Here is a 26,708-nt window from a genome sequence, read left to right as displayed (position 1 = left end):
CACTATTTTGTTCGTAGACAAAATTCTATGAAAGTCTGTGGGAAGTTGGTATCGTGTATTGTGGATCTGCCGTGAGATTGGAGGGTAAAATATTGCGGTGGAGTAAAGTTCTTGCTGATTCATTGAACTAACAATTTTATGATGTCGGCAAAATGGTTTTTTGAGTGATTTAGTTTCGACACACTAATAACAACACCGTGAAGAAAGTCTAGATGTTTCTGTCACGAGAAAACTACGAAAGGAATTTTAATGATAACTATTAAGTTATATTACCTACCGATCTATACCTACATATCTATACCTACCTACTGAAATAATGAAAAGGAAACATTTTTTTGTGGTACCCTGAAGGCTCCGAACTAATAAACCGATTTCAAAAATTATTTCACTGTGTGAAAGCTACACTCTTCGTGAGTAACATGGGCTATATTTTATCCCGGTGCGGGTAGTAGTTCCCACGGGATGCGGGTGAAACTACAACAGTATAAAACAAAGTCGCTTTTTCTTAACCGACTTCCCAAAAAGAGGAGGTTCTCAATTCGACCGTTTTTTTTTTGTATGTTTGTTACGCGATTACTCCGCCATTTCTTAAACGATTTTGATGATTCTTTTTTTGTTTGCTAGCGTATACTTCCGAGGTGGTCCCATTGTCATCAAGTCAGGATCTGATGACGGAAAGCCTGAAAAATCGAGTGCAACTTTCGAAAGTTGTAGGAATACACAGGGTAAAAATGGGTTTGGAGCTGACCTGATGATGGAGACCAGAGAAGGTCGAGGGAACTCGACAACTGAATATGTAAATTGCCTCGTGTTCGTGCTTATATTATTCGTATTGATGAGAATTTTCCATTTATGAGGATAGTGACAACTATCAGTACCTATCAAATGTGAAAATAAACCTACTTATCTACCAAAAACACTAAAAAGCGAAAAAATAACTAGTTTTAGGTCATCGGCCTAGAAGTCGGTGTCCAATGAATGTCCCTAAGTTAATTTTGCCACCGACTTCTTTGCCGATGCACCTACAATTAGTTTCTTTCCGCTTTTTAGTATTTTTGGAAGTCGGTTTTTTTTTGTAATTAGTTTTTGTCCCTATATCCTCGTGCTTTTGTAGGTACGCTTAAATCTTCAAAACTACGCAACTGATTTTCATGTGGTTTTTTTTAGTAGATATAGTGATTAAAGAGGAAGGTTCATATTTGTAATACTTACCATACATTCGATAGTGGGAAAATACAGTTATCCCGTGCGAAGCCGGGGTGGGTCGCTAGTAAGTTATAAATCATTAACGGTGGTATGGTAATCGTTGCTCAAATCGCATAATTTATCTCCAATGAGCAACTCACTGTAACATAGGGCTAGTTTTATCCGGGTGCTAGAAGTAGTCCGGATGAGACTACTTCTAGGCGTCCCGTCGCGTCCCGTCGCGCCGAGTGGGACGGCTCTGTGTGACGTAATATCTAGTACATTACAACTGCTCAGTGTCGCGTCGCCGACCCGTCCCGCCGCGCCGCGCCGCGCCCGCTGTGTGCAGAGACCTTTAGGGTGAGTCCACATCTAACGAATGTGCGGCTCGCAAGCTGACGTGGACACACCCTTTGAATGTGTAGCGAATTCTGTTTCCATTGTCAATCAAATTATCAGCAGTTTTGGTTGGATATGTACAGAGACTTGGAGCTGGCTGTACCCACATCAGAATAGGTAAAAGGCATGTACTATGTCTTTTTTAGCTGAGTGTATTATCTTATGCTACAAAAGGTAAAATCTATGAAAGGTTTTGGGGTAATTAATAAAACAATTTGATGTAAAAATACTTTTGTTTAAAGTTAATAAAACACATCTTTAGAAAAGGTGATTACATGGCTTAATCAAAGTGAAGTTTAATTTTAGCATTAAATCTAAAATGCATAGCCCGGCGGGGAGCTACATGCGAAGCAAGTCCCTCACCGGTACGTACATTACTATATTACGTTGAAATCACACATAAAAAACTTTACAACATGAACTTAAGTTCATCAAAACTTATTAAATAAGTTACCACTAAAATGTTTTACAATTAGAACCAACCGTCGCATCATAAAAACTACAAGATACTTTTAGAATTAAAAATACAATGTTTTATGAGACTAACGATTGATTTAGCGGTTACCTTTATAATCAGTCGATTTCCTTAATTCGACAAGCTAGCTCTGTATCACTTAGTGTAATTTGCCTTAAAATAAGAGAGTTGAGTGTGTTGTACGTCTGGTCGTAAGATTAATTTTAAATGCAGCTAATTAATGTCGCGACCAGCGGCACAACACACCGAACACGAGTGATAACAGCGTCGCGAAATCTTACTTACGGACCTATGCCACCCGCTACACGCCGAGTGATCCACAATTACCTATCCACTTAAAACCGCATTTGTAATATTTATTGTATTCATTATTTTAAAATTCATCACCTTTCACTATATAAGTATTTATTATTACTTTCAATGTCAATGGAATAAATGTAACATGCATTTGGATTATAAACAAGACCTCACTCTGGTCGTGGCTAGTACGCAGTGCAAGTACCTATTTAGAAATGGTGGAATTGTAATTTCATGCAGTAAAACATCGACAAATGAAAAATTGTAAATTTCGTGTGAGAAGAACACACCGAACACGAGTGACTACAGCGTCAAGTAAATCTTAGTTGCGGACCAATGCCACCCGCTACACGCCAAGTGATCACTACATTCGCGTTAAGAAACTTCCACCGTCAACTATCCACTTAAACCGCCTTTATATCCTATGTAATATTTATATACTGTATTAATTATTATATATTTTAACATTCATGACATTTATGTACAAAAGTATTTATTATATGGAATAAATTTAATTTGGATTAATAACATGATTGAGTGGCGAGTACCGCGAGCACGAAGCGCGAGTGAAACGTTCTGTGCGGTCCGTGTCGCGGTACGCGGTGCAAGTACCTATGCTATTTAAAAATTGAAAAATGACAAAAATGTAAAAATGAATGGTAAAACATAATTATATTTTAAATGTTTGTAGTCAATAATTTGATGTAATCCAGAATGTAATATGGGAATTAGTATATTTTACTAAATGAAATTTATGTAAATGTGAATTTAACGATTATTTTTAAATGTTTGTATGTAGACAATAGTCAATTAAGTCAAGATTTCAATAATCGACATTCTGCGGTCACACAATTTTTGTACAATACTAACTTTATAGTATATATAATTTTGTGATTTGACCACCGAAGTGGCGATTCTCTTGCCATAACACACAATCCGTGTGTATCATATGCCTTAGAGATATTAATTGATTTTTGACATACTGTCATTTAACTATTTAAAAAAATTGCTGTTGAGTAATTGAGAAAAAACAATTGAGAAAATTTTAATTTATTTTTGTTTGAATTCATAATTATATCAAATAGTCAATCAAAACTTGAGAGGATTGTCAAATTAAAGCTTGATGAAAATTACACTTTGAAAAGATTATCTGTTCGAGCAAATGTCAAAAACCAAATGATTAATGTACAAAGAGATCACTACAACATTATAAATATATGTACAGTACAATTGTTCGTCACTGATTTACTTCTTTTGAAACAGTTTGTTCCACTGCAACATCTGTTTGGGGGGCTGGCCTGAAGTGGACGGCTGTGGCTGCGGCGGCTGGCTAGGTCCTGCCTCGCCTTGGAAGCCTACAGCACAACACAATGTTATTTACAAATTCAGAAAATAAGTAAATTTTTTTATGAATGTTTTGTAGAAGCAAAGCAACGTACCTTTCTCGACATAGCCTTTATACATGTGCTTATGCCGGACCGACTCCCAATTGGCGCGACGCTACTCGGCTATCTCTCTTTCCCCCCCTCCCGCACCCGTCTTGTCTACAATGCAGGATCGTGCCACTGATGCAAATAACCTGGTCACAAAAACAAATTAGTATCCAACAGAACTGGCGTTTCACGACATCAAGGCATGCTTACTATATACATTTGGTCGATGCTTGGTGGGAGTCACTCATGCGCAATGTTGACAACTGTATAAATACTAGACAGTAAAGTAAAAATAGTTTTTTTCTTCTATTTTTATTAAGTTATTTTACATCTATGAAGAGACAAAAATCTGGCACATTACGTGAGAGAGACACCCTTTGAAAAATTTGCCCAATTCAGAGTTGTTTGCGTTTAAGAATGACTCAATTTTACATTGCAATTTATGAAGTAGAGCCTCTGTCTAAAAAGAATAGACTTTTACCTCAAATTTCCATAGCAGCAAAAGTAAAATTTAGAGGGTGCGAATACATTACTTCTCTATACAAAATAGTCTTGCTTGATAATATAATATTTGATTTTACGGTAGGAGCATTATGTTTTTAACTCAAATTATTAGCTTGTATTGAAAATAAACGAAAAAACATCCTTTTAAACACATCACATAATCATACCATGATAGTTGGATATTTAAACCAAATGAATTTTTCTGAATCTTTACCACTTAAGTGTGATGTTTCAATTAATAAATTTAGCTAGGAATATTCCAAGTTACCAACTCGCGAATTATGGGGGCAAAGAGAGTTTTAAACAAAAAATAAGGCTAAGCGCGCATGAAAGCTTTGGCCAGTAAAAAAGCTCAAGTGTTTATTTAATACACATGTGCGGATGAACGCTAAGAAAATCAGCCGAGTTTATCAATATTTTTCGATCATAATTTGATAATGAAGGCAAATCTCTCAATTCTTTACCCTGATTTTATAAAAAAAAATCGAAATCAGCCAATTGATTTAGATTTCATACGCGCATAGCTGTGAATCTATCATGCTAGTGAGAAGAAAGGTTGACGGCCCACTTGCACGGCCTTATCACGAACAGAACGAAATATTTTCTTCAAAAGAAAATACTCAGACCGTCCCCTTATCTAACTAGCATTTACGTTGTCCGGGACCAGACGAAAGCCTATTAAGCTACGGTATGATAGTTGAGCAGGATGTATTAAACTGGTGTTGTGCTGACGTCGAGCTTAACAGGCAGTTTCGCCATTTCGTCTCGGGCATCGGCTCATTGTAGAGCAGAGATTACATCAATGCAGGCAGTAAGTGAAAAAAACAAGCCGAGTGAAGTACATCGATGTAGACTCCATGGCTTATCGATAAATATGACCCGATGCGGGTCACTCATACAACAATCTGAACGTTACTAATGCTCCATCGACAGTATACTCTTAGCTAGCGTATTCTCGGCCGCATTGGTGTAACAAATGCTCTGGAATAAGCTCTAGGGTGAGATTCCTTTAAGGCAAATGGAAGCAAACACGAACTAATGAGCTGTTAGTAGCCTATTGGAATCCCACCCTCAAAATGGAACACGCGCAACCAAAAAGCGGTCAGCGTTATGCGTACAAATAAATGCTATTGTTAGTCTTATTAATTAACATCTAGCGAGCATGCGTTGTTTATTTAGCATTGTGAGTACTAAAAACTGATTAGGTTTGAACGCCCGACCACCGCGTGATTGCGAGAGTCCTTTGAATTTATTCTAGTATTAATATGTGCTCCGACGGGTACTGATAAAAGGCCATACTGAATTTTGTAACTACTCAATCTCTAACTGCAAGGATGATTGCCGTAAGAGATTGTAGCCTAGTGTAAAAAAAATGTTTAACGTCGATAACGACCACCAAAGGGGAGGAAGGACTAGAAACTAAAATACATATAGAACAAGAAAAGGTAAAAGATGTATGGCTTCGATCGGTACACGATGAGCTTTTATAAAAGGGGGCTAATTACCGCTCCAGGTGAAGTCGGATAGCACTATTAATGGAAAAAGAAAAACAAGATTATCTTCACCTGCATTTAGATATTATTCAAAATTCAAAGACTTGCTGATTTATACGTCTCCATTATCAAAAGCAGTACATGTATTAGAAACTTTTGTATTTATACATGTCTAACGTCTAAAAATGTGTTTATTGGCAACAGTAACAAGCTGTTGGCAGACAACCAAAGGTAAAAATTCCTTCAGTGCCATGTTGCAATTAGTTTCGAATGTGTGACCAAACTGTTCAGTGAACTCACTCCAGTAAAAAACTGTGAAATCGATACAATCCACAGAGAGCGAATAGAAAACGTTTAAATCAGCTTTTAACATCACATAAAAATATTAATAAGACATCAGGAAAGCTAATTTGCTTTTTCAAGCATGCAGCAACAAAGTTATATTTCATGTGCTCATTGAACTTTCAATAAGTGGAAAACCTTTTCATGCGCTCAGAACGTTTCCCCTTCAGTGCATCCAGCCTCATTCTGATAGAAATAACTATTTCACCCCTTTTATGCCCTTGAGTGACTAAATGACTGAATTAAAAAAAAAAAACATACTGTCTATTAAAACGTATGCGGGCTAAATATGTGTCTAGTCTCTACCACCAGACTATGAATAGGACTGGGTGTATTGTAATATTGGGTTAAAAAAGCTAGGGAGTGAAAATGTGCGGGTGAACGATTTGAATCGACATTGGCGCGAGCGCACCGTTTGTATGGTGTTCCATTTAATTGATTGATGATCCAAACCGCTATTACTTTTGTGGAGCAAAACTGTTACATAAATATCTGTAAATTTTTAGCTACTGTATACTATGACTTATAACGTCAACAGCGCTTACAATTATTTTGTTAACATAAAAAAATATGGCAACATATTTATAATGGTACATCACAAACTGCTAAACAATAACTTTGGTGCCAAATGTTGGTACCAAAACTTAAAACATTGATCTACAAATAGTAAGAGCGGTGTGGAAACACAGAAGCACGTTTAAAAGCTCTACCCCCGCACACCTTACAGGGTGAATGCTATTCTATCACGTTATACTACTTCATGGCTGGTTAATATGTTCATGACTGCGTTAGCGCCATGGAGGAAAGTAAGATGAGCGGAAATGCCATAAGGCAGGCAGGTGAGGCGCCTTCTTATATGTCAAGTAAAGTGACTAAAACGATTAGCTACTTTAAACTAACGTGGTGTTCTTTCAAACATCTGTCAAAGATTGATCTTCATTGATTGGTGATTTAGTTTTCAAAAAATATGCGGGCTCCAAAAAAGGCTTATGAGGACGTAGCTAGTAACATTCTCCTTCCCCCGAACACCCGCATTTTGGCATGCTACTTCCTTAGGAGATTTAGCGTTATGACATCTCCGCCAGTCATATTATTCTCCATGGTAAGCGCCTATAACTACATATGTAAAACTACAGTATAATATAGCATATCTACTTACTTCTCGATCTCAGGTGCGCAATGAACAAACTCGTGCGACCAGAATTTGTAGATTGGGTTCTTGATGAGTTCGATGAAGGTGATGAGTAGGCCCCAGGGGTGGGGGCGGTTGACGATGAGTCGTTCGAGCAGCATCCTCGTGATTTGTTCCTGTACGGCCTCAGAATTGGCCTCGGCGAATAGGTATAGGAGGCAGCACGAGAAGTAGTGCGTGTGGCTGTTAGGGTACCGCAACTGGTTCGCGATCGCGTTCAGGAATAGGTATCTGGAAATATAGGACAATGCTGTAGTACTGGGCAGTGGTTTCTTATGTGTACTGGTGAAATTAACTAATGCATCCTATTATCATATTTATTACGACTATTCAGAAGCCAGTAAGTAAGTAAGCCTTTAAATCTTACCGTCCTTCGAAGTCGAAGTCTACAGTGAAATTCTGGAAGATATCCATGTGCGCGGAATGTGCTATGGTGGACATGTTGGGTGTTTGTCCCTTGGAGCGAATGTGCGCGATCGCCTGCGTTCCGACGTATAGCACCACGGCATTCATAAGCTGACAGTTGTACCGCCGACCGGGCTCGTTCAACACCTAAACAAATTTTATAACATTTTAAATAGCTCTTACGATATTCCACTACAGGCATGGCGACAACTTCTCACCTGCCACAACACAAAGTCATTACAATGCGTTATTGCATCTTAGCAGTTTATTATTGTTTTATTAAACCAACATTTTCACTAAAGTTTTCATAAGTATTATAGTTCGGCCGTTCAGAGAATGCGTTCCTGACACCTGTCAGTTAGTCACGACTAGTGATGGGCACAACATAACACTGAGTTCGTTACCGTTCCTCCAAAATGAACCGCCAAATTATTTTAAGATTATTTTCGTTTTAAATTGGCGGAATCATTTAAATTTTTATTTTAGTTATTTAAGTGGAAACCAAAAAAGGTAATATTCATATAATAAAATTGTTTTATTTATTCTTTGTTACAAGTACATTGAATTGAATGTGCGAACAGAATATTAATCAGACTCCGATTTGCTTGAGGAGGTGGTGTCTTCATCATCATCTTCGCCTACATGTATAATTATATTATTATCAATAACAGAATCAATCCTGATATCTCGGTCTAACAAAAGCCGGGTAATCAAATAAAAACAGATCGAAAACACTTGAAAAACGTGGTCTATGCGCACGAAACGACAACGGACGACTGTTTTAGCGTCACAAAATGGCGGCCCATAACGCCATTTGGGGTTACCATTTTTAATCTAAGTATAAAAATGCGGTTTGGTCATAGTTTTATTTTTATATTTCATAAACGTTATAATTAAGTCTTATAGTCCATTATTTTCCAATTCTTAAAAAGAAAATCAAAACGTATTATTTTATATTATAACTGTATAAGAACAGATTACGATACTTGCCTGTTATTTTTAGCACAGCACTACAAAATATAAACCGCTGACATAACCTTGTAATAGCGCAGTATAGATTTAGAAAAATATTGTTTACCAAGTTATTTGACACTCAGTTTGGCACAAAATTATAACATTCATTGATTATTGATATAATAATGTTGTTTTAATGCTCCTCAATTGTTAAAACGGTAAACAACTAGCAAAAATATTTTTATCGTAACTGCAACGCCATTGCAAAGTTACGTCGTCAGTTCAATCGCGATGTGTCAGGAACGCATTCTCTGAACGGCCGAACTATAATTAGATTATTACCTGCATGTTGCTCCTCAGTTCTGACAGGAACGTGACAGGTGCGCGAGCCTTCAGGTAAGCATCCAAATCCTTCTTGAATTGTGACGCAGGGATGATAGTGTTGTAGTTGATCACTGCGCGGGGTGGCAGCGTGATCTCCGCAAGTAGATCCACCTTCAGGTTAGGAGTGAAGGGATCCGGGAGCCGCATGTTGCGGGGGAACGCAGACAGGATGAGGTTCCTCATCTGGATGCAGTTTGGCGGGATCTCGTCGCAGAAACCATAGTGATAATCACACAGGAACTCAGGGAAGTCATGCAAAAGCACGAGAAGCACCTTCAACGTGCCCTTGTATAACATCATGACGGGCGTCGCGAGCTCTGTGTTGCGAAGGAAAGGATCTAGGAACTTGAACAAGTCGATCAGAAGTGTGGAGTACATCCCCCAGCCCTGCGAAATATAAATACTTAATTCACTGGCCATCATGACAGTTCACACAACCGGCATGCAAAGACATGCACAAGTACTATTTGCCAAACATTCATCTTTACAAGTGTCTTGTCATTTATTTATTGCTGCTAGGAAACAGCCACGAAGGATAAACCTTTATATTTCCATTGATTTTGCATATCCAATCTTACAAAAGCTTAGAAAATGCAGAGAGTTGTGATTTTCAGACTTTCGTCTTATGAAGTCCGTATAAATGCAATGACGATCCCAACATGCTACATCGCATTATGACAAAGTATTGGAATTGTCAACAAACAAAACTAACATTTTCCCTAGTTTTTGAAGATGAATTTTAATGCAGGCAAACAAAGAAAAGATTTCTACAAAAAGTTTCTGTAAGCTTTGAAAGCACTCGTCGCGGCAGCAGCATTTGGCTTATCTTTGATAACATGGAACTACGTGTTTCGATGAACAAACACACTACCGTGAAAATTAGTAATTAATAGACATGGGCTCGATAACCAGCTCACATACACATGTACCTTCAACCAAAAATTAATTTAATTAATTACTACATTATTTATCTTACTAAATCACTTTAAAGAATCTGGCCCATCTCTACTAATTAGGCCGCGGGAGTAAACACACAAAAAAGTAAATCAATTTAATTGCCTGGCCTCCTGTTGCAAGCTAAAAACAAAACAGTAACAAATCAATACAAAAGAAAATGTATGCTCTGCAATACTATTCCTGTATTTTGTAAACAATGATAAATAAATACAATCCTTATGTACTGAGAAAGTACTCGCTTAACTATGTAATACCTCAAATGTTTCTGTGTCAAATATTATGCATTTCAATTAATGCACCCCAAATACACTAAAATCTACTACTTATTCCTGAATTTGAGTTAAAGTTGTTGTCATATGAATCTTTATTTCAAGCTGGTTGCTCTTTAGAAGGTTACAAAAATTTGATGTACCGCTTCAGATCTTGACTTCCAAGATTTCATCGAGGTCAGGCAATTATGGACAATTTATAGAGGTTTAATTGAAAAATGAAAACTTCATACGTACTTAATATTCTAATTCTCCTTTATATAACACAAAAGTAATAACAAGCTTTTGGAAGTAATGATTGCGATAATTTAAATGGATCCAAAAGATGATAGGTTTATATGAGGGATGAAGCTTCTATGAGTCAGCTACACCATTTATTAGGAGGAAATGCTTACCAGGATCACCTTAAATGTAATATGAATAGATAGTATAATATTTATGTAAGTTAGATGTGTTAGCAGAGGGTTCGATTTACTGTTAGTAAGTGTTAGTTCGTTGGTGTTATAGTTCATGCCAAAGTTGAGGACGGAATAACATTTTCTGCGTAAAAATAATTTTTGGATGTCGGCGGGCGACATGGAATAGGTCCACAAGCGCGTACCTGTACTCGTAAGTGCACTTCGAGCCGCCATTAAGTTTGGCGAAAACTATATGAATAATAGTTTGAAGACCTACCTTCTGCTGTGGTGTTACCGCTAGAACGCGGTTAATGAAAGCACGATGCGCTACGACCTCGAGCCACGCGTACGCGAAGCCAGGCGCGATGTTAGGCCGAATGATACGAAGGGTATGGCAGAATGCAGTTAGAACCTGCAGCAAAAAAAAAAATCAGTTTTCACATAAGTAATAAACAACTAAACTAAAATTATATATAGTATAATGAGAAGTAAAACTAACCTGATAGTTCATCGATTCTAAAACGGGTTCAGCCATATTCATATCAAGGAATAGGATGAGTAGTAGACGATGATACGGTAGCTGCTGGAAGTTCGTGCCGTGCTCTTCATGATCTTGCAGCAAGCAGCCAGCAATGATGCCTAAAATCTGGGGACAAGTCACAAGTATCAAATATTCTGAAGTATAAAACTGTACGAGAACGCGAATTGTATTATACAGTTGAGGCGTGGTAAGATACCTTGTTTAGGAGGTTCAACTTGGGCGTCGGATTGCCGCCATCAGGTGTGTTCTTGATAAGGAGCGAAACCAGTTTTATGAATGAGTCGCACATTGTGTAGTATTTGTCTCTCTTCGGTGGTATGGGAGGAGTGTTCATCCTATCCTCGCTCAACTGTTGATAAACGTTCTCAACGCACATCTGCGTAGCAATTCTAAAAAATCTCGTGATCATGTCATCAGATTTAAGGATTCCGTTCATGTTCATGCGATGGACATACAAGTTGAAATTCTGAGCGAGTTCTATTTCGGTCATTGGGCTGAGAAGCACGTTTCTCCATTCGCGGAGAAGATTCTCCGTCTTTTCTTGTAAACCGGGCGGGTCGTCGTAATTCTGGGCCTGCAATTAAACAATTACACATGTGACAATGGCAAGAACATAGTATAATATTATTTGTTTTGATAAATATGATAAGACTTACTCTAACTTGCAGGATTCCAGAGTGGATGTGTGCAGTTGGTCCTAACGGGGACCTTTCCCCTAAATAGGCGCTAGGATCTTGGTTTACTCGGAGCATTTCGATGAGGGATCCAAGGCCCTCGGGCGGAGGCTGGCGGGAGTGGGACAAGATTCTGACCAGCGTCTCAGCAGTGTGGAACAAGTCGCCTTCGCTTACGTAGATGTTGTTCCTGTCGTCTACGAGGTACAGTTGCACCAGTTGCATCGCGAACGCAACAGCCATGTAGTTGTTGCCGCTGTCCATCAAGTGAGCGATGGCAAGGTCGTACTGTGAATAGAGAATACATGTTTGTAGCTTAGGCAATTCAGTTCGGCCTGTTTCAAAGAATAAGCAAGTTATTTGTTTTTGTAGTCCGATACCAAAAGTCTGTGTGACAACCAGCTGAGTGATAACCAGCTTTACAGAGGAGAGAGTTACAGTGTATCAAGACTAAGCAGAAATGTAATATTTTCAACAAATCGTAGCAGTATTTTGCTAACCTGTGGCAAGTTGACCAGATGGTTCCTGATGAGGCAGTCGACCGCCTCGATGTTGTAGCGCAGCTCCTCGCGGCACTCGGTGATGCAGCAGGTGATCTGCTTGGAGGTCCACACGTGTCCGTACACGCGCTGGTCTTCCAGCAGCTTGAGCACGCGCAGGTGGATGTCGCGGTAGCGAGCCATCATCTCGACGTGCTCGCTGCTCATGCCCGGCTGCACGATGTGCCCGTCCAACAACCCCTCCACCGCCTAACACATGAACGTATTGTTACAACAATGTGGTGCGTGCCTACACCGATAATACCACATTGGCTCGGTGTCCAACAACCTATCCATTACCAGGTCCTTTCAAGCCTCGCATTTAGACATCTATAAGCTATTGAAACTTTTCATTACTTACAAATTTATAAGGTCACAGCGATGCTGGCAGGACGCAATTGGGAAGATCAAAATAAAAAATAACCAAAGTAATGAAAAAATTAAAAATAGGATAGTTCGAACATAATCAGGAAATGTAAGTATGGAAAAATGTGCAACAAATATGTATCAATGAACTATTGCATCAAAAGTAATGCAATAATTGCTGACACTTCGTTGCAAATTTTTTTCGTTAATCATTTCTATGTTACCTTCTGGAGCAAAGCGCATCCGGACACAAAGTCGCGGTTTCTTCTTGCGAGGAAGAGGCACTCGAGGAGAGAGTGCATGTTAGCTCCCTGCACGGCGAGCGTGGCGACGGCGATGCAGTTGGCGAGGAACATCTCGGCGGCGGAGATCAGCGCGCTCATCTCGTCCGTGCCGTACACCTGACTCGGATTGATGACCTGGCTGAACGTGAGTTGAGACATTTGATCCTGAGCCGGTTTGAGCAAGAACATTCCGACGTCGCGAATGGGCGTGAAGCCGGGGATGTTGCATGCAAATTCTTCGTAGACGGTGATTTGGACTTCTGTGGGGCCGCCGACGCGGAGACGGACGCGTTCGGGCAGGCGGTCGTTCTGGTAGGAGAGCACCATAGGGTCGTAGTAGCGACGGCCCTCCTGGCGCGCGAGCTTGCGCATCTCGTAGTCGTTAAGCAGGCGCTTGTCCAGCTCGGGCAGCGCCTTCTCCACCGCAGTCTTCTGGATGAACGCGCACGCCAACTCCATATTTTCGGTAGCTAGAACAGCAGCTGCGCTTTCTATAATCTCCTTCTGAAATACCAGAAACTATTAATATGATAGTAAAAAATCTTTTGATTGCCAATTTGGAAATCAAAATAAAAAGAAAATAATAATAACTAAATATGTCTGTCTGTCTGTCTGTTAGTAAAGAAATAGTTGTTAATCATCCTAGTTACTTAAAAAGATATTGTGGAGGACTTGCAAATCTGTGATATTCTATACATTAATCAGAATAAATCTATGACAAAACTTTTAAATGGAAAATTAATAAAACTCGTAAAGAAGAAGTAAGAAGTAATTAGTAGTTATTAGTTAAAGTAGGTAAACTATGAAAGCCTATCAAAGAATGAGACAAATAATTTTGTAGCCTTCTTACAATAACATCCGAGGACTCTTCGTGGTGGTGGAATAGTTCAATCAGCCGTCACGGCCTCTATTGTACCTGTAAAAATCTTATCCCACCCAAACTATGTGGCATAAACAACCTAATACTTGCCATTTGCTCAGCTTCAAACTTCTACACTAGCATCTCCATATCTAGTCTCAAAATATATAATAACCCCTTGAAATACAATTTTGTCCTCGCCAATGAATTCCCTAATCATAATTATTTAACCCATTACAAATCAGTGTATGTCCATAAATATTTAAAATAAGATTTAAATGGAATAAACATTATGGACTGTGTCAACAAGGGTTTATATGAATTCGACTAGTATTTCATAACACAGATTTAATACATGTTGTATGGAGAGTTCACATCCGATCAGAGGCAAGCTCCCTATTCAATATGTATTAGAGGGTAATGAACATGTTTGCTTATGAAATACTAACCTGTTGGGGTGTGGAGGGCATCAGGGCGGTTGCGAAAGCACCCTTCAGGTTGGTGCTGATAGTGCTAATGATCTGCTCGCGACACGTGATCATCGCCATGCCAGCGGTCAGGTTTCGCATCATGTGATGCGCGCAGGTTCGCATTCTCACTTCATCAGGATCCAACGCGAAGTCTTTCCTTATTATTTGCTCACACGTAGTTAAAGCATACTTAATTGATCGGTCCACAACAGGGTGGATCCATTCCTGGATCGACCTCTCGATCGCGGGCTTGACAAACTGTTTCAAGTTCGGATAGTTTTGGAATAAGAGAATCTGAGGATTGAAGCATATCTTTTGGCCGAATGCAGATGTGGACGAAACATTAACGTCCACATAATTGAATCTAGGCTCAGGCAGGCCGATGACTCCCATTAGATTGGGGTCGCCCATGAGGCCGCTGGTGGGCGTGGGCGCGGTGACTGTCATGTCCTCCGTCGGTATCATGGGAGGCGGAGGTGGCATCATTTGCATTTGCGGAACCTGGATGATTGCTGGGTTAACCGGTACCACTGCCGTTGCCTCTTTATTCGGTTTCGGCTGCGACAGTTGAAATTCTATCTGCCTTACTTTTTCAGGATCTTTCAAATAAATGGCAGGTTTCAGATTAGCTATATCTAGGCCTAGATTCTTGCACAGTACTTCTATTTCGAACTTCAAATTCAGTTTTAAATCTGGCTCCTGGTGTAACTCGGCTAGTACATTCATCAATGCCATCGTCCAGGGATTGGGAGGCTTGAAAACAACGCTTTTAGCGCATGATTCTAAAACTTTGGCCACAAAAGGTACTACATACAGCAGTTCCTGTTGGCCTTTATGATAAGCTTCGAGTACTAGTGCTTTTAGATCAATATCGACATGCAGAATAGGTTTGTTACGTGCTAACGTAAGCATGCCAAGCCAGTGACCGAGATTCTTCAGTAATGAACGATCAGAAAAGTTTGCTATGCCTTTATCTGAGCGCAATAATACTTTGATGTTACGATAAGTTTCCTTTGTAACCATCTTGTTGACCTCGCGAATTTTAAGAACATCAAGGAAATTGGAATATAATGCATGGAAGTTGAGCTCGATAGAAGCTCTCTTCATGACTAGATATTGAGACAGCCAGGGATAATATTCGTCAGTGAGTATTTCCTTGAGCTCTTCGCATTTAGGTTGTAAGTTTAACTGGCTTAAGTTGTTGAAAATAAAAGCTGTTTTGTCTTGAATGGGTTCAGGCGGAGCGTTGATTTTCTCTTCCCTGTCCGTAGCTGTCAGCAGCGTGTCGATGTTCGTGGCGTTCGCAATGGATGGTCGGCTTCCCATACCACCTGACGTGCAATTTGCCACTTTTGATATCACCGAAATAGGTGGGGCGACAGCTCTGTAAAAAATAAAAAATAATTTTAATATTTTAAATCAGTTTTAACACAAACATAGTATAACTTATAAGAAGCTCCATTAAAATGTTATAATTCATGTGGATATGTCATGTAAAGTCTTACCTATACGGAGCTGATACAGTTACAACTGCGGTTTGGTTTAACATAGCTGCCAGGCTAGTCGGCAACACAGCCCCTTGGGGTTTCGACGGCGGCTCTTGACTCTGGAGTCCGTACTCTACATACTCGATGAGATGCGGAGGGAATTCACTAAAATGAGGTATAGCTCTAACATGCTCGCAGTATTTGTGATAGTCCTTGAGGCGCGACTTGAATCTGTCCAAAGCCGCTATACCAAAGTAATACATTTTAGAGCCCTCTGGTTTCCGTAACGCGTCCAGAACAAACCTTAAAGCCAGGCCAAGCGAGACGTAACTGGGTACTAGGCCCTTCTCTATGATTCCGCCGAAGAGTTGGGCAGTTATGTGAAGTTCTTTGTCCGGATACTGAGGAAAGAATTTGTATTCTTCAAAGAGGTTTCGCAGCATACACGAGAATACCTCACGCTCTCGTTTGTTTGGCGAATCTTGAAACTTTTTCAGCATATCAAGCACTTCGTCTATCGACAGCGTGGGATGAGGCGGATGGTTATAGATTCTTTGAAAATAGCCGTTAGCTTCATCCTCAATTTCCTTGGCAACATTATGCATCATCTCAGGGAAGTGAATTGGATCTGGAATACGTGGCTTATCCATTGCTGGAGCAGGGACCATTCTGGCCAATCCCATATTAGCCACATTTGCGTTATGTTGCAAGGGCATCATTGCAAACGGGCTATTAGGCCCAGCACCCATGAGCCGCGAAGGCGACCCTGGCGTAGTCACAAGGGGTCCTAAGGTACCAGGCATTGCAAACGCTGTGTTAGCTGGTGCGCCCAAGCTCATGTTTGCTACATTGGGAGTCAAATTAGTGATGGAATCCACATGTGGTGGGAATAATTGACCACCTAATCCAGCAGGGTTGAACGGTGTTTCCAAGACTCTGGTGTGAGGTCGTGCAATTCCCGCAATGCTCTGCCGTGTTTTACTTAGTATGAGAGTCTGGCAGTTAGCAATTACATTGCAGATCGCCTCCTGTAGCTCTTGTTGAACATTCGGAATGCATAATTGTAAGCATGCCAGCATCGTAGCAATCGTTTCGTGCGGTAACTGAGCTGCTTTTGGTAACTGCTCTTCTGGTCCTTTACCAAGGACTAATGGGCATCTTCTTTGCAAGAATTTAACCATCGAGGAGACAAAGGCTTCGCCATGATCCCTAATTTTGTCGGTTAACCATTTATCAAGCTTTAGGTATTCCCTCCGGGACGCTAGACAAGCAAGGTCGATCACAAAAGGAAACGATTGAACATTCAATAATAAGGACAACGCCTTTAAATCCTGTGCGACGTCTAAGATCCTTGAAAGTTTTGACTGATCACAATCTCCACGAATGTACCATTCTGCCATTGAATGCATAATCACAGCTTTGATATTAGGGTTTTGATTATGCCAAGCATGGTGTAAAATGATTCCTGAATTAGGATGGTTGCCCAAAAATATTGGTATTAGGGTTGAAAACAACTCTTGTCTAACCACATTGACAGGTGGACTAATTTGAAGTAAAGCCAGCATCAATACATCCGGGCAATACTGTAGTGGTATCTTGAATAGTTCTTGTACTTGCATGTAATAGCCACGCTCTGAAGCATACAGCAGTAGTTCAACCAGGTAAAGGCAACGCCAGGTCGCTACGTCTTTGTTGTCCGCTTCAGGAGGTGATTTCAGTAAATCGATAGAAACTGGATGAAACGGGTGATCAGCAAAACTAAATATGTCTGGGTGCTTCAGTATGTTAGTTATGAGGCTCATCTGACCTTCTAGATTTGTCCATCGACGGCACAAATATTCAACCGGGAATATATTTGACGGGTAGCCCGCACTTTGAAGGCCAAGTCGCAATATTGTGAACAGCAAGCTCAAGCCTTGTCTGTCAGCGACGAAAAATTCAGGGTGATCCAGTTGTAGAATGACCTCTTTCCAGTTAAGGTTAGAGGCTAGATCCTTTAGTGTTTGAACTAATACTTCTGCGTTCCACGAGTCGCCATGCCCTTGGGACAAAGGCTCCTTTTTGACATCGTGGCCGACCCAGAAGTTGCCGGGTGTCTGTATCGGTGGCCCGTCTTGAACTGTCGTGTGGTATCTCACCATAGTCGATATAATTTTGGCAACATCCGTAGCCGTAGGCTCTCGGGCGCCGAAGTTCAACATATTGTTCTTGCATTCCTCAACGGATGAGGTGAAAGAATAGCCGATATCTCGGATGATCTCTGCGAGAGAGTTGTCCATCATGGCTGCGGCCATGTCGTCTGCTGTAGTCATTTCCTCAAGAGGCGTCTTTGTATCGTCGGGATACAGCAGGGGCGCGAGCACTATTGGCACTACTTCCCGAGGGAAATCGATTCGTAACTTCTTCAAAAATAAGTCCTTTGTCACTGCGGCTAAACGAAAATTTTCGTGCGCGAGATTAGTAAGAAGAGTTTGCAACACTTCAGGGCTGCATTCCTGAAGTCCGGCACGCTCCACTTGATGTCCGCGTTCTGTGAACCGAAACGACTATTATATTGCGTATGCATATCGCCATAACAAACATATAGACACTGGAATACCAACCTGCGTCGAGGTAGCACTGTACGAGATCTAAAAATCTCTTTTTGAGATGTTGTTTGGATAAATTTACGATTTCAGTTTTCGACGAGTTCCTCCTTAGAACCAGCGAAAGGGCAACATCCTCTGCGGTGGTTAACTTTAACAATCTTGACAGTCGATTGAGTAAAGTATTTGAAGGTTTTAATATCTGTAAGAAATTAGTGCTTTAATAGTATTCAGATATAATTTAATAGCTAAATAAAAGCACCGCAAATATGAAACAGCTGATTTTGAGTGCCCATTACTTTTTGATATTTTGAAAAACTTAATTATAATTAAATCTGGTATTGGTAATAATATTTGAGGGGTAAATTAATCTCATCTACACTATATCAATATAGTATGACATTGACATAGTAAAAACTTATAGTACCTACATCTGTATGGTGTGTTATGTCCTTGTGTTTATGATAATCCCAAAGGCCTCCCGGCCAGCTGCAGTTAACAAAATATATTTCACAGAACATCTCATACCAACAATTACAAAAACTTAACTATTTTTTTATATTAGAGATTTAAATAATGAAGGCGGCTCATCGGTCGAACTAGTTAATGAATAAAATAAATCTATTATTATTGATAATACTGCGCTAAAACAAAACAGGGATTTGAGTATCGCAAATATGGGTATGGTATAACAATGGTTTGGATAACAGGACAAACAGACGATACAGGTGAAATGGGCATTGAAGATAGATGAGCATCTTCAACTATAGTTGGGAGCGGTCGGTTCGCTGAGGATACTTACCTTCTGTAGTGTTCTGGTCGGTTGGTCTACAGCGCGACAGATAACAGTCGACTTCGCTGGATGGTTGAGCAAGGATGCTAGATGCTGCGCGAGCAAAGACGCGTGGATGCTATTGTTAGACGAATTTCCTGGACGATCAGTATCCCAACAGTTCTTCGCTGCCTCAGTGAGCAGACACCTCAAGAGTTGATTTTCCGCTTCTAGCCCATATAGACTAACCAGCTGTAAAAGGAACACAAAAAAATGTTATTAACAATTAAACTAGCAGATTATGTAGTATTTTTGAGTTTTCCTGAAATAAAATTATTTAACAAAAATTAACAAAGAATAGTTATAAAAAATTAACAAGTTATCCTTAAAAAGTCTTTAATCACTTTATTTAGTTCTATTTTATTTTGCAGCATTCAATACATAGTAAAAAAAGTGAAACAGCACGATATCAAACTAACAGCGCAAAACAATAGTGGCCTTACTACAAAAACTTTAAACACTGTTTTACACTTGTCTAAAAAAAATGTGGCTCCAAAATGAACCATATGTCAACGTCATAATTTGACATTTTTTTAGACAAGTCTTAAACTGACGTTAAAAAGTTTTTGTGGTAAGACGGTAAATGTCCTTTCTTGTTCCATAATCAAGTTGTACAATGTAAAAAAGCTAAAACGAAATGAAATCAATATGTTAATAAACGAAATCCACCCATCTTAATTTGTTAATCTATTTTTATTTCGTCCGCACGTACTTAGCTTTTTGTTGAACAATTATTTTTCAAAATCAGTTCATCGTATTCAGTAATTCGGCCCCCACCGTCACAAATTCACAAACGTTGTTTTAATAATATTAGTTTAGGTTATAAAAGAGCAGACGATGTAAAGTCAGCACAGTGCACTAACTCGTTATTCACACGTTCTGCACAATGTGATTACGAGATGCATTTAGCGGCACGTGATGCCAATATATCCGTAAAGGAAAACATTTTCTTCTCACTTTCGAACACAATCACTGGTGCACATTATGTTCCAAAACTGCGAATGTTACACTTACTTACTATTTTTTTTTTTAATATAAGATCAATGAGTTCTCATATAAAACAAGCTCGATATTTCTCGTTATGTGACACTTATATTCTCGCAAACTATAGTGAATATAGTGTAACCTACTCCTCAATCTTCAAAAACTACTAAAACAGATAAAATACTATTTATCACTAAAGACGAAGTTAAGTGAATATTTCGAAATCACCAAATGACAATATAAAATACTAGGTAAGTAGGTGTAAAGTTCTTATTTTTTTGGAAAACTGTTTTATTAATCAAAAAACAATTAATCGATGTATCTACCTCTACTTTAATGTCTATCCGTCTTACCACAAAAACTTTTAATCGTCAGTTTAAGACTTGTCTAAAAAAATGTCAGATTATGACGTTGACCTAATGGTTCATTTTGCAGCCACAATTTTTTTAGACAAGTGTAAAACAGATGTTTAAGTTTTTGTAGTAAGGCCATATAAGTTTAAATTTAAAATTATCGTAATCAAGTTTCCGTGCAGTTAAGTGTAGAAAGCTGCAATTTTTACAAAATATTTAAACATACTTATAACACGGAAACGTACTTTATCACAAAGTAATTTTTAATACAGTCCAAAATCGAATATCCACGCATGTTTAGACCGAAACCAGCCGAAAAACCTCTATCTTCAAATCTACTTTCGTTTATCGCACAAAAATCTTTCCATTGTTCGCAAGGGAAAGGCAACGACTAAAGAAATGGACTAGATTCAACAATTGTATACCTGATACCTAATCTTTGTTTTGCGTCTACGTAGCCATGGTATCCACAGCCGGCTTTGTGAAAATGAACTTTATGTGCCTGGTTTTGCTAAATTACAAACAATGTATGACTGATAAAACAAACAATTTGTGACAATAATCCATGATTAGCAGATATAATCGTATTCAAATCACTGTAATAAACTCGTCAATAATATAATAGATAACACAGTGCAAGCTAATATGCACTGTAAAACAGCTACACTAGAGCTTGCAATGGCATACGCGTAGTGAAATGTACAGGTAGATCAAAAGTTTCGATCCATCGTCAGAAATAGAACTGCCGCCGCAACGTGCATAATACAACATAAATGTACTTGCAATTGCCGACTACAATCGATCTAATCATTATTGACATTTTATTATTATCTTACAAACATAGCTAGGTATATTATTGACTGCCCTACTTGTTTGACATGACCTGACTGACTCGGACATTCAATTCTATGCAATCTACTAGAATAAATAAAATTTAATAATTATGATCCTAATCATAATTTAGGTGATCCGTATAGATTGCACGAAAATATATCAGGACTTTTTAATGGTCACTCTTAATATGACTTCTAATGAAGCCTGTGACATGTCATGACATGTTTTAGGTTATTAATCAGGATTTCGAATAATACGTATATGAATAATTTAAAAAAGTAAGGCTTCATGGCCCAATAACATATCTAGATAGATTATAGAGTCTGGGAGAGATACCTAGTAAAATCCACAAGTAATATGTCCATATGGAAGATAAATATCTATAACGGAGTAAGTTACCAATACAATACAAAATTCTTCCTTATTACATACTTGAATTGTTTCAAAAAGTGCCAATAATAAATGATAGTTTTCAGATTTTACTTTTATGATAACAGTAGCATGTAAATCACTTTATACGATCAAGAAGCTTCAAGAAGGTTCTGGCTGGAAAACTATACTTGATAAAACACAAGGAAGTAGGTTAAACCACAGCAGCTACTATTTGTCATGTGCAGTTGTTCCCAGTGATTTTATAACAACCTAGTGTGTAGTATAAGACAGCATGCTTAAGGCAAACACAACGCTTTTTCTGTTGAATAAACCAGGTCAAAAACTGAAATGGTTATCATGATATTTTATAAGTTTAAGTGTGTATTAAACATGCTGTCAGACTCCTTGATTATCACAGAAGCTCGTGATAAGGGGCTTGTCAGCTGCGAAATGTGGACCCGCGTGGTACAGGTGTTAGATGGTCAGGTCATCACGGACAGGAGACTTAACTCTCAACATGTTCTTTTATAGTTTTAGCAATTTCTTTAACGTTGAATTCAAACAAAATTGCCATGTACGGCTCAGTATCAAACACCGAAAGAAATGGTCCCAATGGAGACTATGGAATATCTCCTTTGAGTCTGTTTTGTGACACCCGCAGTGACAGATGGCCTAGCCTGCAATTTATTCATGCAAAAGGAAAGGGCATAATCATTCACCATAATTACGGAAGTTCGAATAATATACCGTAGTTAACATTTGGCCAATTTAAAGTTAAATAGAGCTAGTTAAGTTTCTGCTCCACCTTCGTCTTATCGGAAATACATTTAAAAAAAGGGTGATGTTAAATTCATTGATAATGAGCCATATTTTTACAGTTATGTTAAGCAACGCAGGTGAAGCAATAACATTGAACATAACGCAGTGCCGCGTGCCTTTAAGGGTGTTGCGCCACTCCGTCACGTTTTCAAACGATCTACTGCCTGGTAAATTCATTGCTTGTGAAAGTTAAAAATCAACCCTGTTTTCCTTAACAACTTGAGAAGAACTCGGAGAAGACTTAAACAATGGCTGATTTAAATGTGGTATGGATATAAATGTAGTAGGGGATCTAGAAAATATTTTTCCGAATTTTATCCGAAAATCCATATGAAACAGCTAATGTTTACAAATAAATTATGCATAAGCTTCTAACTTAAAGCACAGCTCTATAATTAGGCTCTTCAATTCCAAATCAACATATCGATATTCAGCATAATTCAACAAAAAAATTTATGATTAACCTTATAATAAATATCTATATGTACTTCTACAATAATATAATAAAGATATAAGCCTTAAATCGCCAGAATTGAATATAATATTGTAGGATAATAAAAACTTTGCTTTGTTTTAATAAATGACCAAGGCTGATCAGACTCAAACAGCAAAATCAGAAATTGAAATGAAAAAGGTTATTTGAGAAATGAAAATTAGCTCAGCAACAGACATTTTTTTACAGGAAATTAAAATGTTGTATAAAGATAACGGCGTCCAAGACCAATTTCGGCCACAGTGGCTGTTCTCATACAAGGGGAGCCAGCTGCGCAGGACATATTATAGTGCACAAGCATTTGTGCAGACACAGGTGCACTCACTATTCCCACACTCTAAATCAATAATATTTTAGACAATAAGAATTGTAACTAAGGGAGCGCGCGCAGCTAGGTTAAAATATTTGGCATTTGCAGTAGCATTTTCATCTTACATGAAAATAATAAGCTTAATAATTGCATTACTTAGCAAAAGTCTATACTCAAGTAAAAATATAACAATTAAAATAACTATTGCATCACTTATAAATTATCTATGCTTAAATATAAAAGTAACTGATTTGGCAACCTGTGAATCATTTATGAATCATAACAGTGGTTGTTATTATTGAGTATGCTTGAGAACAAACTTGTTAAAAACAATTACTGTATTTTGGTTCCCAACACAGTATGTTAAACACATTGTTAACTGTTGATTAATAATATTTTATAAACAGGGCTCCTACAAAATTGTTACTAGATACCAGATTCTTATATTTACAAGTGATTCAGTACCAAACATATTTTAAAAAGTTTCTACAATTCAGAAGACATTGGCCAAGGAAATGTTTTTGGAGCACAAAAGAAATATTTCACACTTAAGATTATGCCTTTTCCTTTGCATCAGAGATTAGGTCAAAGTTTACTTTTTGGATTAGAGCAGATAATACGAGGAGGTTAAGGAGAATTTATCAAGATACAAATTAAAGCTTGATTATTACAATCAAGTCACTTATTGTAACATATTTGTTCTTGTATACATTGTACATAATATGTTATAATTAGTGATGCCAATACAAATCATGAAGTTTGTGGCAACTGATCCTTATGAGCAACTTGTTATTTATTTAAGGTTATGTTTAAAGAAGTAAAAATAGCATCAATTATTGAGTAAAAATTCATCAATCTTTCAGCACAATATGTATTACCAGATCTTTTATGAAGATTTAAAATATTGATTGCATATAAATGCTACTACAAAATTTCAATAGTACAGCAGACCTTATTATATCTAGTTTATAAGTTCGTATTTAACCTTGTCAGCCAACTGTTAAAACTCTTCCTATTCAGTCTTCATGACCGTGGCCAAGAGACTTGTGTGACAGAACACATCAAAAAGTAAGGTCACTAGTTAGCTTTCAAATTGTATACCAGCTTAAAGGAAATATTTTCAAAAATACAGATGTACCATTTTTTTTATTTAATGTAGTCTACTTGCATTAAATCAATAGCCACTCAGATCATGAATGAGTTTAGTAACTTCTATCATGCAATGACAAGGACAGTACACATAATATAACAATCTTGTTAATAATCACAGATAAAAAATACATCAGAAAAAAAACAAAGAATGACCATACATTTTCATAAGTTTAGACATTACTTCATTTGAGTAGTACCTACTCAAATGTGACTTTCAGTTCAATAATAAAAAGCGGTTAAAAACCTTATTTTAAGCAGTGGTATGTTTGTTTTATAATAATTTGTAGAAAAAGTCCTATAAATAATTCAAGATTGTTTGTCTCAACCTAAGTGCCTACTCTACCTCCTATAGATTACTCCATTCTTATCCATCTCCATACTTTACTCCATGTTTATTTAATAAGATAGCAGATGTATTTTGTGAGTTCGTCACAAAACACTTCTACCCTTTTATTAATACCTTGATAGCACAATCTAGTACAGACAAACTCGTACAAAATCAATGAACATTTAGTTTATTTTTGGGAATTTAACTGGAATAACAAATCCAGATTTGTTAATCCAGTGACTCATCTCTTTTTTAAATAAATTGATAAATACAGAAAATTAAACCGACTCTAACTCGTGTTTGGGCTTATATTATTGGTATTGATGAGAACTTTCCACTAATGCGGATATATAGATAATGATGGGAGGAGATAGATGGATAGTGACAACTATGCTCGTCACTGAAAAACCAATAATAAAAAACTTACAAAAAAATAAAACCGACTTGAAATAAAGACATCATCATCCACTAGACATCGAATTCTAGGCAGATGGAGGACCTGATGATGGAGGAACAGATTTTTTTTTGCATTTCAGTGTTTTGGGGAGCCTAGTACTTTTATAAAGAAAAACATTTGATTTTTGTTGAAAGATATGAAAAAATCTAAGTTATTTTGACTGCTATCGATTTTGAGCTCTGAAAAAAATCACAAATACGGATAACCACGGACCCGGCGTGATGTCACCCAGGCCGTCGACTCTACTTCTTGTCTAGTAGAACAAAATTATGTCCATCCATTAGTTCTACTGCAAATGTTCAGTAGAACTAGTGGGAACACCAGTGAAAATCATAATTCCCACTAGTTCTACTATTTTGTTACACCTCATTTGGTAGAACCTATTAGTTTTAAGGTAGAACTAAGCAGTAGAACTAGTGGGAACAAACCGTAATAAACCGTATGGCGAACTCGACAATCACGTAACAGATGATTATTTTGGCAACGATTATCGCGCATCGCAACGCAACACATTAATATTATGCAGTAAACCACGTAGAAAGCCATAACCACCATCACAATTAAATCCAGTCAATACTATTACGAACGATCATGACTTTCCGTATGCACAATATGGCGACAACAGAAAACAAAGAATGGCTGTAAAGTGGCAATATCTCACCTGAGACAACTCTTGATTCGTCTGCTTGAAGTTCTTCTTACTTAAATTTATAACAAGATAATTGATTTGCGATAAGCTAAACGTTAAAGGGTCCAGGTTCATAGTTCCATTAATGCAAAAACGAAAGCTTCAAACACGTTTGAAGCTTTCTCGATTTTCGACGGATTACTACAGTAAACTTGTGTTCTTTAACAGTTTTTTTGCGAAATAACAATAAGCCTAAGGCCAACATCACCAATTCTATTGTTCACTTCATTAACATAATTTTAGCACCCTACACTGCAATTTTTAACTTGAATGAAAATCAGCAAACGATGACGAAGGCACTCGCTCGTTCGCTCCATGGCATGCTCGCTCGCGATCTTCGCAACGCACAAGTCGAAATCTGCTCACACAATGTCTGCTACCAACATAATCAATCAAAAAATGTTGCTATACATCAAAACACTACACACAAAAGGTACGACTGCTGATTCCCACTATGCTTGGGCTTACATTTTGTTATTATAGTGTGTTTGTATGTGAGTCTTTCTTTGGAAAGTATCTTATCAAAAATATATTTTTCCGTACGACATCATTTATTCCTTGCTCATCATGCAGTGAAAATAATATCATTGAGAA

The 26,708-nt window shown here is 38.0% G+C and overlaps 1 protein-coding gene across 2 annotated transcripts; it reads right to left on the bottom strand.

Annotated features, from left to right (window-relative positions):
• Positions 1-1,803: 1,803 nt before the first annotated feature.
• Positions 1,804-26,470, bottom strand: LOC124644740 (CCR4-NOT transcription complex subunit 1). 2 transcript variants are annotated; one of them, XM_047184233.1, is made up of 16 exons: positions 26,088-26,470; positions 19,295-19,516; positions 18,511-18,694; positions 15,926-18,437; positions 14,400-15,804; positions 13,032-13,610; positions 12,403-12,651; positions 11,885-12,190; positions 11,425-11,802; positions 11,187-11,333; positions 10,965-11,099; positions 9,022-9,450; positions 7,688-7,872; positions 7,288-7,551; positions 3,796-3,935; positions 1,804-3,711 (listed from the first exon to the last, which is right to left on the bottom strand). In XM_047184233.1, the coding sequence occupies exons 1-15, from the start codon at positions 26,187-26,189 to the stop codon at positions 3,857-3,859; spliced, it is 7,176 nt and encodes a 2,391-aa protein (XP_047040189.1). In that variant the 5' UTR covers positions 26,190-26,470; the 3' UTR covers positions 1,804-3,711; positions 3,796-3,856. The 2 variants fall into 2 exon arrangements, with proteins under 2 accessions (XP_047040189.1, XP_047040190.1); XM_047184234.1 differs by having other exon boundaries at positions 13,032-13,595.
• Positions 26,471-26,708: the final 238 nt, after the last annotated feature.

Source organism: Helicoverpa zea, chromosome 31, assembly GCF_022581195.2.
Source record: "Helicoverpa zea isolate HzStark_Cry1AcR chromosome 31, ilHelZeax1.1, whole genome shotgun sequence".
Lineage (NCBI taxonomy): Eukaryota > Metazoa > Arthropoda > Insecta > Lepidoptera > Noctuidae > Helicoverpa > Helicoverpa zea.
The sequence above is the reverse complement of the archived record's forward strand: the minus strand, read 5'-3'. Positions and strand labels throughout refer to the sequence as shown.

Bases quoted from the DNA above. Each gene is read 5' to 3' on its own strand.
- LOC124644740 (XM_047184233.1), bottom strand. From the start codon at position 26,189: ATGAACCTGGACCCTTTAACGTTTAGCTTATCGCAAATCAATTATCTT. The intron at 15,805-15,925 runs GTAAGACTTTAC...TATTTTTTACAG, and splicing joins ACTGTATCAGCTCCGTATAG to AGCTGTCGCCCCACCTATTT. The intron at 7,873-9,021 runs GTAATAATCTAA...AAATTTGTTTAG, and splicing joins AACTGAGGAGCAACATGCAG to GTGTTGAACGAGCCCGGTCG.